The 18,401-nt window shown below is 42.0% G+C and overlaps 1 protein-coding gene and 1 long non-coding RNA gene across 3 annotated transcripts in view; one reads left to right on the plus strand and one right to left on the minus strand.

Moving 5' to 3' along the window:
• LOC100698491 (latent-transforming growth factor beta-binding protein 2) overlaps positions 1-2,890 on the minus strand; it is an 87,847-nt gene extending 84,957 nt beyond the window's left edge. The window contains exon 1 of one of the 2 annotated variants that reach the window (XM_005453272.4): positions 1,863-2,890. In XM_005453272.4, coding sequence (XP_005453329.1) covers positions 1,863-2,332 — 470 coding nt within the window. In that variant the 5' untranslated portion in view covers positions 2,333-2,890. The remainder of the gene's footprint in view (positions 1-1,862) is intronic. The other variant, XM_005453271.4, reaches the window with a different exon arrangement.
• LOC109195972 (uncharacterized) lies at positions 2,406-17,605 on the plus strand. The gene is made up of 3 exons (XR_002057406.2): positions 2,406-2,531; positions 16,927-17,027; positions 17,221-17,605. It is a non-coding gene; the product is annotated as an uncharacterized LOC109195972 (long non-coding RNA).
• Positions 17,606-18,401: the final 796 nt, after the last annotated feature.

The raw sequence follows: 18,401 nt of genomic DNA on the forward strand, positions 1-18,401 counted from the left end.
CACATCAGGTCAGGCTCGTTCCAAAGACATCAGTCATCACGTTCAAATTCCATCAAGGGATTTATGCATGTAATGGAGACCTTTATACAACGTAATTAGTAGCATGCCCTAGGCTAAAATATAGGTAGATAACACCTTGTTCGCACCTTGTTATATTTTTATTTAAACCTTAACATTAGGAGGCATAGTATTATTTCACCGCTGAGCTATCTGGATCAATCAACTATCTGACAGGTGCAGCGAAAACAGAAAGGGGAGTCACACTGAGTCCATCTCAATGTAAAGGAGAGCTAAGTGAGCCCAGCTCTGCCAGAGCTGCGGGGTACGGTAAATGAGCGAGTGGGAATTCCAAAGAGGAAATGTGTCATGCGAACACTTTCTCTAACAAGCAGCAGATGATTCATCTGAACTAATAAGTGTTAAAATCACCACGCAGACTACTAAAAGGTAATGTTCCCGCAGATTTACGCAACGCCCACCTTTATGTTGCTCGAAAACTCAAAGAACCCCATTCATTCAACGCTGGAATATGTGTTTTTGGCAACGTCAAGCAAGGCATTCGCCCTATCCTGCAATAAAGCATGTTGGATCTAATCCTGTACCGAGCGATTTTCTTTGCACGCTGCTTTCAGCAGACAGCACCTCGATGTCTGAGTGATGGATTGGTCCGAATGTGCTGGTTTTTTCAGGTTTAATGGTTCAGACCAAAACAACATAACACATCTGCTACGCAGAGAGAAAGGTACATGTGAGCGCTGACATCATCATATCCTGTCTGTGAAGCCTCGTGAGTTTAGTGGGGCATGCTACTTCTCAAGGTCCTGCTCACCAAAGGCATTACAGCAGAGTCAGTAGCAAGTAGGTAGCTGAGGTAGCAGGCTGTTAGACTTCTTACTTACTCAGGTAAGTGCATATCATATTTAGGCCCATCTATTTCTTCCAAACAATCCCCCATAACTCGGACATATCAATAATAGACCTGTTATGCCACACAGAAGAGATGCTTTATTTATATTTTCTGTGTCAGCAGTCCAAGATGAGCCGTTCAAATCTCCCTCTGATTATTATGTAAACATTCACCCTCCAGTGTGTATCAAGCTTTGTCCCAGTGGAACAAACAGGAGTGGATGCAGGAGGCTTCATTTAACAAAAAGAAAAGAGGTCTAATATGGAAACAGCCCGTCGTCCTGTTTAGAGTTGAACAGAGACCCAACAGGAGATTTGCAGGCTGGAGCGAGTGCCACTGGAGAAACAGGTGTTTCTGATCACCGAGCAAATTTTTTAAATGCTCACCAGCCAACGCTTTGGTGGAGCCACTACAATACATGGCCACGGGCAACAGCCTAAAACTGGAGCACTCGCTGCAGCCACTCTCCTCCTGCAATTTGAATATACTGTAATGTGTAGTAATGGGAGGAAATGGTGATAATGCAATGTTAAATAGTTCAAACACAGTTCACCCATATGCATCACATTTGCTGTTCATTACTGCCCCCGCCACATCAGCCCGGTAATCAACGGTGTTTGACCTCAGCTATTATTTCATGTTCTGCCATGACCTTGATAACAAAACCCATACGTTATTATAATTCATATTTAGTTGGCTTAAAGCTGTCACCTACTGGTTGACAAATGAATGCAGTATACAGAGTGCTTTGGGGGAATGTGCTGATTTGCCTTACAGGAAGAAAGATTACGCTAAAGGGGCCACCATCACTTTACAGTAAATCACATGGATTAATAGCTACAGCTAAATAGGTCACACGTTCCTCCTGAAGCAGCCCACTGCTCATGCAGAGTTTGATAACCCAAAGTAAAACTTTTAGACTGCTGACAGTGGGGAACTTGGCCGTCACTCTTACCCGATAAGTCGCTTAGTGCTGGCAGAGCTGTGCCTGCTGCTCTGCCTGCGGTTCACTCTGTTTCGTTGCTGCTGGCTGGCAGGGTGTCTGGCGGTGCGCCGCGCACCATCCCTCGGCGCAGAGACAAGATCTTCCCCGGAGGTGCCAGCAGCATGGACCGGTCTTTCTTTGGATATGTGCTTGCGATTCTCCTGAGATGATGTCCCCCTGGGCAGGCGGACCAGAGTCCTCGACTGACTGGTCTCAGGTGAAGAGTCACCGGATGTTCTCGAGGACGAAGCGTCCCGCGGTCCCCTCGGCGAGTGACCTCGACTGATCCCCCGGGACTGCAGCTGGTCCCAGACCGCCCGGCCTGCCCCCGCACCCTCTTTCCTCCCACCTGCCGCGTCCCTTTGACTGTCACCAACTCGCACGAGCACAACAGTCAAAAACATTAAAAGAGCAAATCCTGCACGGTCCATTTTGGGCATGCAAAGTTTTTTGAAACTACCGCGTAAAAGGGCACACGCGTTACCGTTTCTATCAAGAGCCACTAAAATAGGAGCAACTCAAAAATTAAAACGAAGAAGAAAATAAAAATAAAACGAGAAACCGTTTTACACGAGCTCAGCAAGACCGCATCCTCTCCCAACAATGAAAAATGCCCGGATACCTCTTCATAATGCCCAGGTAAGACGTAAACAGAATGTCTTCAGGTTATCAAGTCTTTACTTTTCTACAGTCCGAAAACGGAGACACTATCAGCTTTTTTTCGTTTCCCCGCGCTGAAAAAAGATGCTGTTTTACGCAAACATTATTCTATCTGCGTCTCTTTAGTTTATGTTGAACAAGAAAAGAGGGGCAAAGAGAGCAGCGCGCTGGCTCTGGGCTCTGAGGCTGTATTCTTACTCTGAGAGTTTGAATCGTGCTCGCATGAGTATCACCACCTCCTTGGATCTGAAGTCACTGGGAATTTTTGTAGGGATTGCATGCGCTTTGCGTGGAGAAACTCCCCCTTGTCGGATGTATTCTTGCTTCTACTTACAGCATCGCTCGGTCCATGTGCCCACACGCACTTTCTCTGCCAAGCTACATGTTGTTGCTCTGAATTTCTTCGAGCAGGACTGTTTTATGAATGCAGCTGCATTAATCATTACCTTCAATTTAAATTTAAGTTGACAGGGTAGAAAATATTATACAACTTCCAGATGTTTTTTTCTTCCTTTCGCAGAGCTGATTGTTTCATTATTTCAAAGTCACCGTTTTATGATTATTTTAATTAATTAGGCTTATTATTCTATTAACCCATTTCTGTGGTGGGACACACTGTGAACCATGTAAGGGCACTTTAAAGCTAATTTACAGTGGTACTGTTAAGCTTTTATAGATTGTAGGATATATGTAAAACGTGCTTCCTGATCATACACACACATTTTTATCTGGCAGTAAAAAGCTCACAGTTCAGACTCCCTCAAACTGAAACCTTGGAAAACTGGTCAAGTTATGTAACATCCCATTCATCTCCTCTTTTCATCCGCTGCATCATCACTTTCCTTCTCACTGTCTGGAAATAACACATTTCTCTTCTCCCATAAGACCCTAAACTACCCAAAGAGAGCTGGCTCGCTCCTCTCATTCAGCCCACAAAGATGCACGCCTGTCTCTTTCATGAGCACTCTCCTTACTCCCTAAGCACCATTACCACACACAGAACTGCCATCCAAAACACACTGAGTGCTGTTTTCTACCCATTCATTCTTTTTCCCAGACATGAAATATCCAAAACCCCTGAAAAGTGACGTCTGTGTTCCTCTTTTTTTGTTAGCGATCCATGCAAACTAAATCTGTGAAGGCTCGGACTGACCACTACAATTGATTACAGCTTATCTTCTAACCCATGGTAATCTAATTACAAAGAATGCCACATTTGTCTTATGCATCTAGCTTGCTGCCTGCTACTGTACCCTATTTTTGCCTGATAACAGTTAAATCAAGCATGCTTTCCTGGTGCCGATGGCAACAAAAAGATCACAGCCATCTGACCCCAGCATACATGAGGGTTACCCCTACATGGACAGACAGATCTCCTCAGTGACCTGTGCGAATGAGCAGCTGGCTGCTGCTCAAGTGTTCCTTGCTGAGTTTAAATCAATGTCTTAATCTGTTTCTGAGTCATGTTACATGCTCTTGTATCTGTGTAGGGCAGACGTTGCCAACCTTTCCTGGCAGGTGTACACCCGTGTCACACTTAAATACCTCCTTATGTTCCAGTCAGTTGATGCTTTTATTAGAAGTTTAATAAAAGCATTAATTGTTCTACCACTTGGATTCTCACTTATCGACAAGCATTTTAGACAGTTACATTTAGTTTAGTTTTATTTATCAGCCACAAGAAAATATGTCAACAGGTTATCTGTCCAACACCTTTAGTTTCTTGTCAAAAATCCATAATTTATGTTCTTCTCAGCCATCTAAAGAAACTACTCCAAACTTGGCAGGTGTATTGTTGGGAGACCTGATTCAGTGCATTAGTTTCACATCGCTGTGGAGGAATTGTGGCCCGCTGGTCTTTGCAGGATTTTTTTAAAAATAAGCCACATTGGAGGAGTTTTGAGCGTGAGTGACATGTTTAAGGTTACACCAAAGCATTTCAATGAGATTTAAGTCCAGACTTTGACAAGGCCATTCCAAAAACTTTCATCTTTTTTTTAAGCATTCAGACGAGGACTTGCTGTTACATTTACAGTCACTGTCCTCCTGCAGAACACAAGACTGCTTAACCTTCATGGCATGCACTGATGGGTGGACATTTACCTTCAGCATTTCCTAGTAGAGAGCTGGCTTCATCAATTACAGCAAGTCGTCCAGGTGCTAAAGCGGTAAAGCAGTCACAGACCATCACGCTACAACCACCATATTAGACTGATGGTGAGATGAACGTTAGGTAGATGTGTCTTTGTCTGCTCTTCGGCTATCAAAGGAACTCTTGATGCAAACTACTCCAAACTTGGCAGATAGATAGAGAGAGAGAGAGAGAGAGAGAGAGAGAGAGAGATAGATAGAGAGAGAGATTCAGATTACCCTAGATACAGTCTTTAGCATACCCCTTAACTAACCCTTGTTTGGGAATCATTAAAAATTTGTGGAGCAACAATGTTATGAAAGTGGACTTTAATGTGGCCCAATTTGATAGGCTTCAATTTGCAGCATCTGGAGGAACTCTAGAATAAATACCAGGAGGATGTCTCTGGCTATGACCGACGCTTCCACACAAAGAGTCCTTTGAAAGCTCTGGCATGACAACCAAGCCACTCCTATCATCTTTCAAATGCAGAGCAGAAATATAACTGCATTACACTGCGAGGTTTCACACAAAGCGCAGGGTCAAGTCAGCAATAATATCCAAGTCCCATGACTGAACTGACGATCCGCTTATGTGTGCGTGCCTGTGTTTGATACAGCAAGCCTGAAGTGGATTTGAATTGCCTCCACATTATTAAGTGCTTTTCATTGTCTCACGTTCGATGGCGTAATCTTGGACAAATGGATGGAAGCTGATTAACTGCATCGAGTTGAATCCGCGCTGTCAGCGTGAATGTCATATTTGCATCAGTTTAGTTGACGGCCTTGTCACTGCTGCACGAGTGAGGGGTCAGAGGTCAAGTGTAAGACACAAGACAGCTAAGCAGTATCATTACCAGAATGTAGGGCTCCTGTTATAACCAAGTATCAGCTGTGTATTCTTAGCCTCTCCTCCAGAATTTTAAGTGATCTATGTGAATCGGGCTCTTGTATTGACTTTCAATAGAGAGCACTAACAACAAGGAGCGCCAATCTCTTCATTAGCTACCTTTTGCTGTTTGTATCAAAGACTTCAACTCTCCTTTCTTTTTGCCCGGGAGCTAACATAATACTGACATTGTTCAGACTGGGCAGCGGTGAGGACCTGAGGGAAAATGTGGAAAAAGGAGGGTCATTTTGGCAGAAAACCACTTTGTAAAAACTCGAATTACGTGCTTTATTGATGTGTTATTTTTCATTGAACATGGCAGCTTTTCCTTAGAAGGATCATTACAGAAGTTCTCCATCACGCTTCATAATAGATTGAGCACTGTACATAAAACAGGCATTCGCACAACTAGAGGAAACAGTTAAAGATAGAGCGGGATCAATCTAATGCACTTAGGGCTTGGGCTGCAGGGTCTTTCCCAGCCTGTGTGAACAAAGTGCTGTCAGCTGGGTAATAGAAGTAGGTCACATGGGTGTTATTTAAGACAACCACCTTCACTTTGCCTTTCGTGATATTCGTACTTTTTATGGGTGTTACAAGTGCAGCCGTGAAACAACTGAGAAATGCATGTGCGTTTGCCTCCGAGCCATACTGTACGGTGCTGGAAACAAGAGGGAAATCTTTCAGCTCCATCTACACTTTCAAATGGCGGAGCACTCCAGAAACACGCGAAAGTCAGACAGACTGTAGCGCCACTGGCAACGTTTCTGATGCATGTCATAGCACTGGCAACACGTCCACCTTGCATTGCTTCACAGCTGAGTGATCGGCTCTTTCATTTATGGGTGTGAGCTGTTAAGTTAACAAAGACCTTTAGCTGACTGGAATGATGAAAACTGTAACAAAGATTAGATTAAGTACTTCCCTTTTACAAATTATCCTTTGGCCCCCTTTCAAAAGATTGGCTTTGATACAGAAATAATTATGTATTATTATAACCCATATTGCAGCACAGTCTGTGAAACGGAGAAACTCCTAGCAGCAGAACTGTGTATAATAAACAGTATAGTAGAGAAAGACAAGACATCCATCCTCGTACCTGCTAGCAAATGAACCCCCGTGGAGCTCTTGCACTGAATAGCTCAACTTCTTGAATGTGTCAGTAGACTCTGGCTTCTGAGATACAATTTTAAGAAAGAAAGACAGTGATTCAATCTAGATACTTGAAAAACTAATTTCATCTGACTGGTTTTGTCTAGACCAGGTGTGTCAAAGGAGTGTAGAGCCCACTTTAACCTTAAGTGGGCCGGACCACTGGATCTCCTTTTTCCGCCAGTTCAACTAGTTATAATACTAAGACTACAGGTATTTAACCAACGAAGACGTTTAACCTAATTGGTAGGGTGTGGTATCAGCGGTCATGGGGGAGGTCTTCTTATTCACGGTTCAGTATTCGCAGAATCACCTATTTCTGGAACTTATTCATGGAAAATTCACCTATTCACAGATTTTTTGGCTTGACAAGCTATTGGCTGGTGTTTGCACAGCAGTCAATCCAGGAAAAAATATGGTACATTAAGATTAAAGAGTTGGAGATAAGGAAAACCGTGGATGTTAGCTTCTGCAGTAGTGGGAAGACGGTTTCTACTGTGCGTGATAAGAGCATCGTCAGGTATATTTGGTGTTAATAACGCTTATAACTTGACGTTGACTTTTATCAGAAGGAAAAATTTTAAAACGCATGTCCTCGTTAATGTTTTTCAACGCCATCCAGTGGGCGAGATTGGAGTCTTTGCTGGGCTGATTCTGGCCCACGGGCCTCATATTTCACAATCCCAGTCTAGATACTTATTGGTGTTAATTTGCTGAATAATGCATGCTACTTGAATTTTGATCCAGAAGTCAGATAACAAATGTAAGATTTATATTTGATTACGCCAAAAATCCTACATCACAAAAAAGAAAGTAGAAGATTCCTGTGGATTCATTCAAATGTAAAATTCTAGGTTATGACATTAAAATTGCTGCCATGTATTGTTGTCTTCTTGTATGGCTTCAGTAGGCTGTGAAAATATGCTGCCTTTGTTTTGTTTTTTTACACTTTGGTTAAGTGTCTGCTGCTCCACTTCAGCCTTAAATTCTGTTGTACAGTCCTTCTGTCTCTTGAAGTTTGATTTAAAAATGTCTCCAATGAACAATATGCAGAATGATGTCACACCGCTGCATGATAAATGCTGCTGGAGCGGATTCAAAGGGTGGATCATGCTGGCAGCCAATTAGGTCAAATAAGAACATGCAATAACTTTCCAGAAAACATACATTTTTCTAAAGATGTGGGGGCCTTCTACTCATTAGCCAGATGTAGCCTAAAAGATTCAGAAATCAGTCACAGCATAAATCAGCACTGGCAGTAATGTCTAAATAGGAGCGCGATGGAGTGCCCTTGGTGACATGCATTCTTGTAAATTCTGAGTATTCAGTTCACAAAAGAAAAAAACAGCAGAGGGAGGAGTTAATGTGTGCGATAGATCATTCTGGCGTTTCAACCGGAGCTTTCTTCCTCCTCTCTGCTTTTCTGTCTCCTCCCTTTCAATTTTCCTGGCTCCTTACCCTCGATTTAAGCGTGCATCTCGTGCCGCTGGCCCGAGCCCCTGAAGCTCTCTTCCTTCTGGTCCCCCTGGTTGTGACCTGGCCGCATGGCGCTCTGGACTCTGTCGCTGTTTTGTCTTGAAGGGTTTATAGATGGGCCGTGCCTCAAAGCTTCGGCCCCTATTCTCGTTGCTTTACGGCTTTACGGTGTCTCTACCAACCGACCGTGGAAAATCAAGGTCAAGCATTTTCCACATTAGCAGCTTTACCAGGAGGACAGAAATGGATATCTGCTGGATTTACCCCTCAGCCCCTCAGCCCCTTACCCACCGCAGAAAAACAAACTGCTCCACACGTGTATCTCGCAAAAATAGGAACTGATGGTTCTCTTCATCACGTTTTCATAACACACAACATTAAAAGATGCAAGGGGTGATATTAGATTAGGTATTTTTAGAAACTGGGGCAAAGGTGAGACAATCATTTCAAAGTACATGCCAACTGTGTGGCACCAACCTGGCATCTAAACTCAGTGAGTGCACTCGAGACAAAGGGACTATTTTTTCAGTGGGAAAAGTTAAAAAGCTACAAAGGAGTGATTTCTTCTTCTTTTACACTTTATTAGTGTCAGGTAGCGTCTTATAAAATAGACCGTACTTCTGAAAAACTGCCTGAAAAACGCTGTTCCCATTAGAGTCCTTTAATTGCCTCCAGAAGGTCACGATGATTTAAGTCAAGTATCAACAAACAGCCTGTAATGTTTATAATATGGAAAGTATAGGCATGTGTGGTAAATAAACTGTACATCTGCCTTTAAATCTTATCTTTATTTACAGCAGTGTCAGCTGTAACTCACCTTTTTTGTTGTTTTTTAAACCTTGCTTTGCTGCAGGGGTTTTTTAGTGCAGACGTCGACTGTGTTATTTTATTTCACCCCTAAGCCACCCATGTGTTAGTCTGACTGCACGCACCATAAAGCAGAGATTTAACAAATTGTCAGTTGTTTTGATATTAGACTGCAGGCCTGTTGAGTAATGCAGGTTAAGTTCTGTTTATCTTTACTGCTGGGAATGGATGAGACATAAACCCTATTTGGTGGCTGACTCACTGATGACACGTGCTTCCCAGCCTTCAACATGACAGCACATAAACTTGGTATGGTGCTGGAGTTTGAGGCAAACTAATTGCTAGCTGTGTTTTGAAGGAATAATCTTCTTTCCATATGCAGCACTCGTGTAATGCTCGTGTTTAAGGCCTGCTAGTCCTGGTGCACGGGCCTTATGCTTGGGTAGCTGTGAGCAGAGAATCATGTGCTCTCTTCAGCAGTTAGGAGAATGAAAAATCTTCTTCACTGCCCCCAATTAACAGTGAAGGTCGAGCGCCAGAAAGTTACGATGCGATTTAACCCCCCGCATGAGGTCAATTTGACCTGAATAGCTTCCTATTAAGCATGATAAATTTGTTATTTTTCAATCCATTAAACATTTTCCCCATAGTCCATTTAGTCAGAACAAACCGCTGGCCCACCATAGCCTAGACTCTGCTTACCACAAGCAAACTTCAAGTAAAAAGGGGATGACACGGCGATTAGCAGAGATGACTTCAAAGTGCTCTCTGCCACAGGCTTTTGTTAATTATCAGTCGCCAGTGTTGAGTGCGTGAAGGTCAGTAGGGTAACATCAACGGCAGCATTCAACAACGGCTAAACTTTAGTCCAGTCGGTGGAACAGCTATCAATGAAACCTTGTTACGACCATGGGATCCATGGGACTGGACTGGAGGGATGCAAGGTTTAGGGAGGAAGTCTCTCTGACTACCCTGACCTGTCTGCGAGAGCCCTCCAGGCAGACAGAAACTGAGGCCTCTAACAGATGTTTGGGAAAACTGCCCCATTCATCATGGCACTTTTCAGGAATGTCTTTGAACTGTTTTTTAAATTAGTGTCACATTCATCTTTGGCAGAACCAGAGGACTTGATAGATAGATAGATAGATAGATAGATAGATAGATAGATAGATAGATAGATAGATAGATAGATAGATAGATAGATAGATAGATAGATAGATAGATACCGGTAGATAGATAGATACCGATAGATAGATAGACAGACAATGATCAGCATTTCTGATAATTCATTGTCATGCTGCATAATTTAACTGTTCTTGAGCTTCAGGCCATGAACTCTTGGTTGGACATTCTCCTTCAGGATTTCCTGGTAGAGAGCACAATTCATGGCTTGATCAGTTGTCCAGGTCCTCACACAGCAAAACAGCCCCAGACAATCACACTACTACCAGAACAATTGACTGTTGCTATGATGTTCTTGATGGATGGATAGATAAAAAGAACAGGATTTTCATGTCTTTTAAGTTGGACTTCTTGGATGTTTCCCATAACTGCCCACTTTGTGAATCACACCCATGAGAGAAATCTTGGGCTGGATATGTTATTGAGCAACTCTGTCTACCATTGCCCCACATAACACTCAGCTTCAGCTACAGTTCTCATGCACACACATGCACACACACATTGGCATGGTGTAGTATGAACTCACGGCATGGCTGCAGGGTCTCAGTCAGCCCATGTGAAACAGCTTTTTTGCTCTCGCTCTCCCATGCTGCTGCAGCAGTGGGTTTTAAATCACCCAAGGCAAAGCTGACAAGATGAAAATGACAAAACGACACACAGAAACTGTCACCAAGCCAAAGCAACAGTTCTCCACATTAGCTCGCAAAATTCATTTCATCCTGAAATAAAACACGGAGGAACAAGCACAGAATTTATTCTGTCGACTGTCTTTTGTTAACATTCCAGTTCACTGTAATGTAAAAGTATTCATATGACTCTAACCCGGCCTGCCGGTACAGCTGAGTTTTATACCGAGCGCTCAGTAGGGAGCAGGAAGAGAGGCCCCGTGCGTCCAGAGCCTCGTCTCCTGAGCAGCACTAAGCACTCAGCAGGCTTCAAGGGCGAATGTTCATTAGGGAGCCAAGTTTTAATAAGCCCGCAGACAGACATGCTGCTAAACAGCCTCAAGTGCCAGAAGAGGTGAGTTTACTTATCGTGCTGATCCTCATGACTTCATGGCATCATGAGCAATGCATCTAAATATCTACAGGACCTAGCGGTCAAATACTGTACACGATTGACAGTCAAGATGGAAATAAGTAAATACGTACTTAGTGTAAGCTGATGAATTTAGACAAAAGGGTTAAGCAGTGTTTATTTTAACCTTTATTTATAAGAGGAAAATTCACTGAGTCTGTGCCATGCTTGCTTCACAGTCACACCAGCTCAAGGTCATCCAAGAGAGTTAAATCTGTTTATTTGCTTACCTCAAATTAGTCTCCAGCAGGCCGCGCAGTCTAAACCAGCAATTAGATGAAACTTTCTGCTGCCAGGCTATTGCTTCTCTTATCAGGAAGAAAAGGGTTTTGGAAGAACTTTTCAAAACTTTTTAAAGTTATCTTAAAGCACTGCTTTACAAGTTAAAGTCCTAAGGTGCTCAAAAGAAGTTGTGAGGTTGTTTTTCTTTTCTTTTTGGGGGGGGGGGCTTCTTGAGTCACCAGGTTATGGTGAGGAAAAGTGGATATCGTGAAGAGTACAAAAACAGAAAAGCCATACTTATCTCATCAATGTCTGCTAAAAAAATGAATAGATAGATACAAATCTCAAAATTCACCTGCCAACATACCTGAAGGTCTTTCATCAAGATTTAATACATTTTAATCTTTATGAAACCCAGTAAAAGTGTAAAAGCTAGCAGTTTAAGAGGTGTTGGACAGAGCCTGACTAGCTGTTTGTTTCCAGTCTTACAGTAACGCTAAGCCAGATGATAAGTGCTTACCTGTTCATTTTTGCTCACCTGCAGGTTGAATAATATCAGATTGAGTTTCTGAAATAAAACTAGAACCCTTTTACTCAATAATGCTGCTGCTGATGTTACAGTAAACTGCATGGTTACTGTACACCACTGTTTCCAATGTGTTTACACGAATCTGCAGCTGTATCATGTCTATCAGCCTACTCCATGTTCAGTCACAGTCTATCAAAGAATTATATCCTTAAATCCAAATTTAAAAACAGGATCTCCGCAGTGGGAGCTTTGGTTTGTTCCCTGTGACTAATCTTAAGATGCAAGAAACCAGTAATATATAGCACAATGAAACAAGATCAAGGTTGCACTTTATCACTCTGTCATTATGGAGCTCTTTGACTTTAGGATAACTAATGCAGTGTTGTTTTTGCACTCGCCCTGCAGTACCCAGGACCCCTTTCTTCACGGATTGTCTTGGCACAGTCCGGAAGAGTGTTTATCTAAGGAAGAGCTAAGTTACTAAATGAATAAAAACAGGATGACAGCTGAGTAGAAAAATACACAGTGACACGGCAATTATGGAGAGCTGTTAACAAAATGATAAAGTCATAAAGCTGTCCTTCAACTGTTTCTACTTAGCTGAAGATAAGATAACCCAAGAGGAATCAATCACAGGGCTTGTATATTAAGACTTGCATGATAGATCATGATATAAGTAAATGGTGCGTGGGATGTTTAGATGCATTTCAGAGCAATTAAAAAAAAGGATTAAAATCATGCACGTTTTTTGTTTTGTACCAGATTTTTATGTTTGGAAGTCATATAAGGCTCCAGAGGATTTTGGAATGGGCAAATTGGACACTGGAAAGGAAGGGGGCAGTTTTTATTTACAGACAGCTCAGTCTCTATTTGTTGTTTTATAGATCGATTGTGACCAAGTCTCCCTCATAAAATAAATAGATGGCTCTGATGGTTGAATTCACATAAGTTCTCCTACTGTTTCCCAACACCTTATTGTTTTTATGTCACCAGTTAATAGTATTGATGAGAAGTTTGGTAACTGTTGCCTGTGCTTCTAAACGCCCAACCAGCTGTCCACCATTTAGCTTAAATAATGATTTCATGTTTGCACAAAGAGTCAGATCTTCTTATTAGATCACCGCGTCATCTCTTATGATGATGGATAGTGTCATGAGGGGTCACCTTTTTTTATTGCTGATCAGAGTCAGCGTGTATGTGTGTGTGTCTGAGGCCAAACCACATCTGGAGACAACCTGGGGGCTGTTAATCACAAACCTAAACAGAAAATAGCTCAATCTCCTTGTTTGAAACACCCAGAAACATCTTTGGTTGCATAACAGCCTTTTATTGTGCCATTTTCATTCTTAGGAAAAAAAATGGGACCGAAAATGGGAGGTTTTCATATTTATGCTGTAATAAATACAGAGGGTCTGTGGAGTTTGACTGAAAAGTGTTACACACACTGTATTTACTTGGAAGTTTATTTCCATGCAAAACCTCCTCGGAGAAGTCTTTGGGCAAATTCTTTGTTGAGGTAATGTTTACTTTGCCACAAAAATGTTGCTGTTGCGTTCTCTAACGACCATAACAACATCACTGATGAATTCGGTGGATGGAAAATGTCTCAACCGCATTTTATGTACAATGTTGGACATCTGAAAAGTTTTTGTATGCCCTTGTGGAGACGCTGGCCCATACTGTGAGCGATTTTGAAATGACGACGGCCGTTCGGCTGGGCGACTTTTAAAAAAATTGGGGGATTCCATCAGGTCTGTGAATTATGTGAACTAACTGGCAGAAATGTAACGTCTTAACAGCCGGTCTGACTGGTGACAGTTTAATGGCTGAAGATATAATAAATATCCAGTATTTTGTGTATTTACTGGGTTTCACAGCTTGGACAATGTCAACAGTGGGCCTTTACCCAATATATTTTTTTCCTCATTGTCCAAATACGGCAACCAAATTACAAGCATGTCAGCATCTCTCTCGTCTGTCAGTCTAGCCAGAGGAGGATTATATGCATGCACAGTACTGTGTAAAAGTCTTGAGTCACCCCTGATTTCTTTATAGTTTGCTTCCAAGGAGCCAGACTGTGTTGTTTAAGCGTTGCACATGACAGACAAGTTATGAAAAAAACAGTTTTAAATATTTTTTTTCTTTTTTACACCAGCAATCTGTCACACAAGCACATCATTTTTTTCCCATTTCTTTAACCAAATCTACAAAAAGTAGCAACAATATGAGCTTGACGGACATAAAATTATATTTTGCATCAGGAAAGAGCAAGTTGAAACCCTGACATACAGCATATCTGAATGGTTTTGGAGCGTATTCCTGAAAATTTTTTGGGCCTGCCAGTTCTATCTGCAGCAGATGATCGCTCGATCTGAAAGTCACGTCCTAAAGAGGAAAAAATCCAGCAAAGACCTGACACAGGACCTGAGAGATGCATCTGCACCTTCAATTAATCAATCTCCTGTTCACTGGAGCCTCATCGGAAATGTTTCAGTGGAAGGGTGGCTGTAAAAAAGCCATTTTTAAGAAAGTGAAAAAGACTGAGGTATGCAAAATTACACAACAACTGGACTAAAAATCTGTGGCAAATTTGAATGTTTACTTAAGAAGTCAGGAGCGAGGTAGAACGATGAGTGTCTGCAGCCATCTGTAAAAAACAGCGGAGGCTCTGTCATGTTTTGAGGCTGTACTGCAACCAGTGTTGTTGTTGTTCTTGTCTAAACTGATGGAATGATGAACCTTGAAAAGTACGGTCAGATTTTGATAGACCATGCAATACCATCTGGGAAGTGCCTGATTGGCAACAGCTTCCTTTTTTAGCATGACAGTGATCCCAATCACACTCCCAGTTCAGTCGAACCATACGTGCACAGAGAAACACACAATAATAAAAACAGTAAATATTCTTATTTTATTACCATATTTACCTCCTTTCCTCTCTTGATTTCTCATCATTGGTTCCTGAGCTTCTTTGACCGTTGAGCTCTCCTGGCCCTTTAGCTTGCTCGTCTCACTCCTGCAGCTGAAATGGGTTTAAATTGTTCTTCTCAGTTAATGACTTATGGTCCAACCTTCTTTTCTCTTTAAGAGTTGAGCACTCCATTTGTGTTTTTTCTCAAGTTTAATGTAAAGTGAAATAAACCCAGATGCACTGTAAAATTATTGATGGCTGTTTCCTTTGTATTTTGGCCCAGTGCCCATAGTAAAAGCAACTTTGTGTGAGCTTCCAGCCTCCTAATTTGCAGAAACATTATCAGCCATGGATTGGCCTTCCCAGATCCATGACCTGAACATTAATGATCAAGATGATCAAGATGTGCGACTATTTCAACAGAGAACAGAACATGAGGCTAGCCAACATCCAAAGAGCTTTGAATTTCCTTTAAGAAGCCTGAAGACCTATTTGTGAAGAGTATGACAAACCTAAAGAAATGACAAGAAGCTTCAGGCTATGTTAAAGAACAAACATGATCACACCAAATACTGACTTTCAAGTTCTTTAGAATTGTATGTTTGCAAATGTTCCAATAGATTGCTGCACATATTTCTCATCTTCTTAGGGAAATATAAAGAAATGTATGTTTTTCTTTTGACTATTACTGTGCAGGCATTTCACAGCACTTTTACAAATTGTTTTAAACCTATGTGTAGAACTTGTCTAGCTTTGTTATTATTCCCCTAAAAACGTCCAGGGGATGAGGGGAAGTAACAAAATGTGTCCGGGTCGAAAAAAGGAGACATAGGCAAAATGGTTAAATTAAAGAGTTTAATTACTGCTTCTATTAATAACTAAAAGAGTCGGACAAGCCGCTATCACCATTTAAAGAAACAAAACAAAACTCAAGCGTTGGTCAATAAACTGAAAAGTAAGTAAAAAATGGATTAGTGACCAAACACACTCCTCTCCACCGAGCAGGAGCAAGCAATCAGAAAACACAGCTTACTAGCTGCAACCACCAACATGGCTCTCTGGTACCTTTCTCTGGCCTTAAATACCTTTAATTGCTGAACAGCTGTACAAAAGAAAAAGGTGGCACCTAAGGCAGGAGAGACGATAGGACACGCCCACACAGGCAACTTCAGGAGGAGGCCCTGCTAGGGCCGTAACAAGCTTACAGAGTAAAAAACAACTTAAAACATGAGAGAACATTCAGAAAAGGAAAAACATTATTTTAACTCACACGTTTGAAAGGTATTGTTGAAAGTCCTCATTTTAACATCTCTAATGTGATTAATATAGACGTGTGGTGAGCCTTGGTGGCAGTCCCTCTCTAACCTTGATAAATACACAGACAGTGTCTTGCGTAATTCATACCCAGAGCCAAACAAACACTTGATGCCATGTCTGTGGCCTCTCTGATGTCCACACTTATTTCTGGATGGCATTCTCATCATCCCATTGGGTGATGACAGCCTTAACGACGAAGCAAGCCCTGCCACGACAGACTACAGTGCTATCACAGAAAGGAGCCTGGATACATTACATCATATCCTGATAAGGCTGTCTTGCACATGAAAAGTGCCCTGCTACAGACTAGCGATCTGCCCAGGGCGTACAGCACCTCTCGCCCTGTGACAGCTGGGAGAGGCTCCAGCCCTGCTGTTACCCTGAACTGCATAAGCAGTAAAAAAAAACAAAAAACGGATGGATGGGAAAGTGTACATTATTCAGCAAGATTACAATCATCAGACTTCTATATGTAGTACTGACAGTCAAGAAGAATCTGCTATTCATGAGAACATAGCTGAAATGCAGTCACGGGGGAGAACATGAAGCCTCTTTTTCACAGGGTTTAGGAAGCAGCCTGCCATTATCTAAATGGCTGTACATGTTGGGGAAGTAGCAGCTGATAGGATGCCGTCAATCTTTCTGTCAGTCCAGGCCTCACCCTGTTCCTCTCTCTTTTCAGGGTGGTCCCAACTGTGTCGACCATTTCTTGTCGGTACGACTTGGCAGAGATCACCGCAGCAGGCAGGAACACACTTCCCCTCAATCAGCAGTTTCCAGCAGGTGTGCTGTACCTCTCCCTTTCTTTCATCTGCAGCAGTATGTAGAGTGTAATTCAGTCCCGACCTAGGCCCTCCCAAACTGGCATCCCTAGGCTGAGCTGGATGTGTGCAAATAAAATGCTTTGGCTTGTTTTTGACATCTTGTTTTTGATGCTCCTGTCAAACTCTTTTTTTTCCTTCTGTCCTCTCAACAGTTTCAATTTCACAGCACAGAAGAGAAGGTGATATCTGGCTCCGTGCTGTAAACACACTGTGAGCTGGATGCTGCTGATATGTACACAAAAAAGATGGCACATGTGTTGGCCAGATGTGGTTACTATTGTTGTATTTGCTTTGCTGTGGTCAGTGAAATCCATTTAAAGCCTCTTTTTTTCTTACCGGAGAAAGTATGAATGTATTTATTACCCCCCTGAGTAAGAAAACCGTACCTCCGAGGATGACTAAAAGCTGTCAGAGTTCCACGTTGTAGTGATTTGGCCCAAGCCGCAGACCAGCAGTGGAGTGCTTTTTACAAATAAGGAGCTCTAGGTTGTGCAGGGGAACTGTGGGTAAACCTTAAGCAGGAACTCTTTTTATTTTAATTTAATAAGGAAATAAAGCACTTGAATCTACTGTTACAGTTTATAAATCAAAACTATATTAAAGGCTCCTGTATTGTCATCTGGAAGCAAATTGACCAATAAGCCAAGTTTGTCGTAATACACAGAGTAGAGGACAGTACAAAATATGGCGACTGTGCTGAACATACTGAGCTTCCTAGGTGAATAATTACAGTGCTTGGGATCAGCCCAGTGGCCTGGAGCACTCTACTGACTTGGAGTGGATGTGGTTGGAAAGAGGACTAATGCCAGGCTTATTATTGGTCATTTTCAACTAGACCCTAATATTTCTATTTGCATAACTGTGGGAGTCAGAATTCATGACAGCTAGTTTGATCCTGACCTTGTGGCACAAAAACCAGAGTTATGCAGCTTTTTATCACGCCGGAAGAATTTGTTGTAAACAGTCCTGTTCTTCTTCATGGTTCAGAAACTGTATGAAGCATTTTACATGCGTGCAGTAAAAGGGACAATTTGATATGGGGAACTTTATGAGGATACGGCCAGAAGTACTAAAAGAGCTGAGAGTCAGACTAGTGGCTCTGTAAAGCTGTATTGGAATTAAATATCCAACAGTGTTTGCAGTATACAGTGTTGTGCAAAAGTCTTGAGCCACCCCTTATTTCTTTATATCTCACTTCCAAGGTGTCAGACTTTCTTGTGACTTTGAAAGTGCTCTTCAGCAATATTTCTCCAGGCTTTCTGGAGTCTTTTCTGCTTTTTTGTTTAGTTTGTTTAGTTTGCAGTCCAGTTTGTACCAACACTGGGCTATGAAA

Source organism: Oreochromis niloticus, linkage group LG19 (genome assembly GCF_001858045.2).
Source record: "Oreochromis niloticus isolate F11D_XX linkage group LG19, O_niloticus_UMD_NMBU, whole genome shotgun sequence".
In the NCBI taxonomy this organism is placed as follows: domain Eukaryota; kingdom Metazoa; phylum Chordata; class Actinopteri; order Cichliformes; family Cichlidae; genus Oreochromis; species Oreochromis niloticus.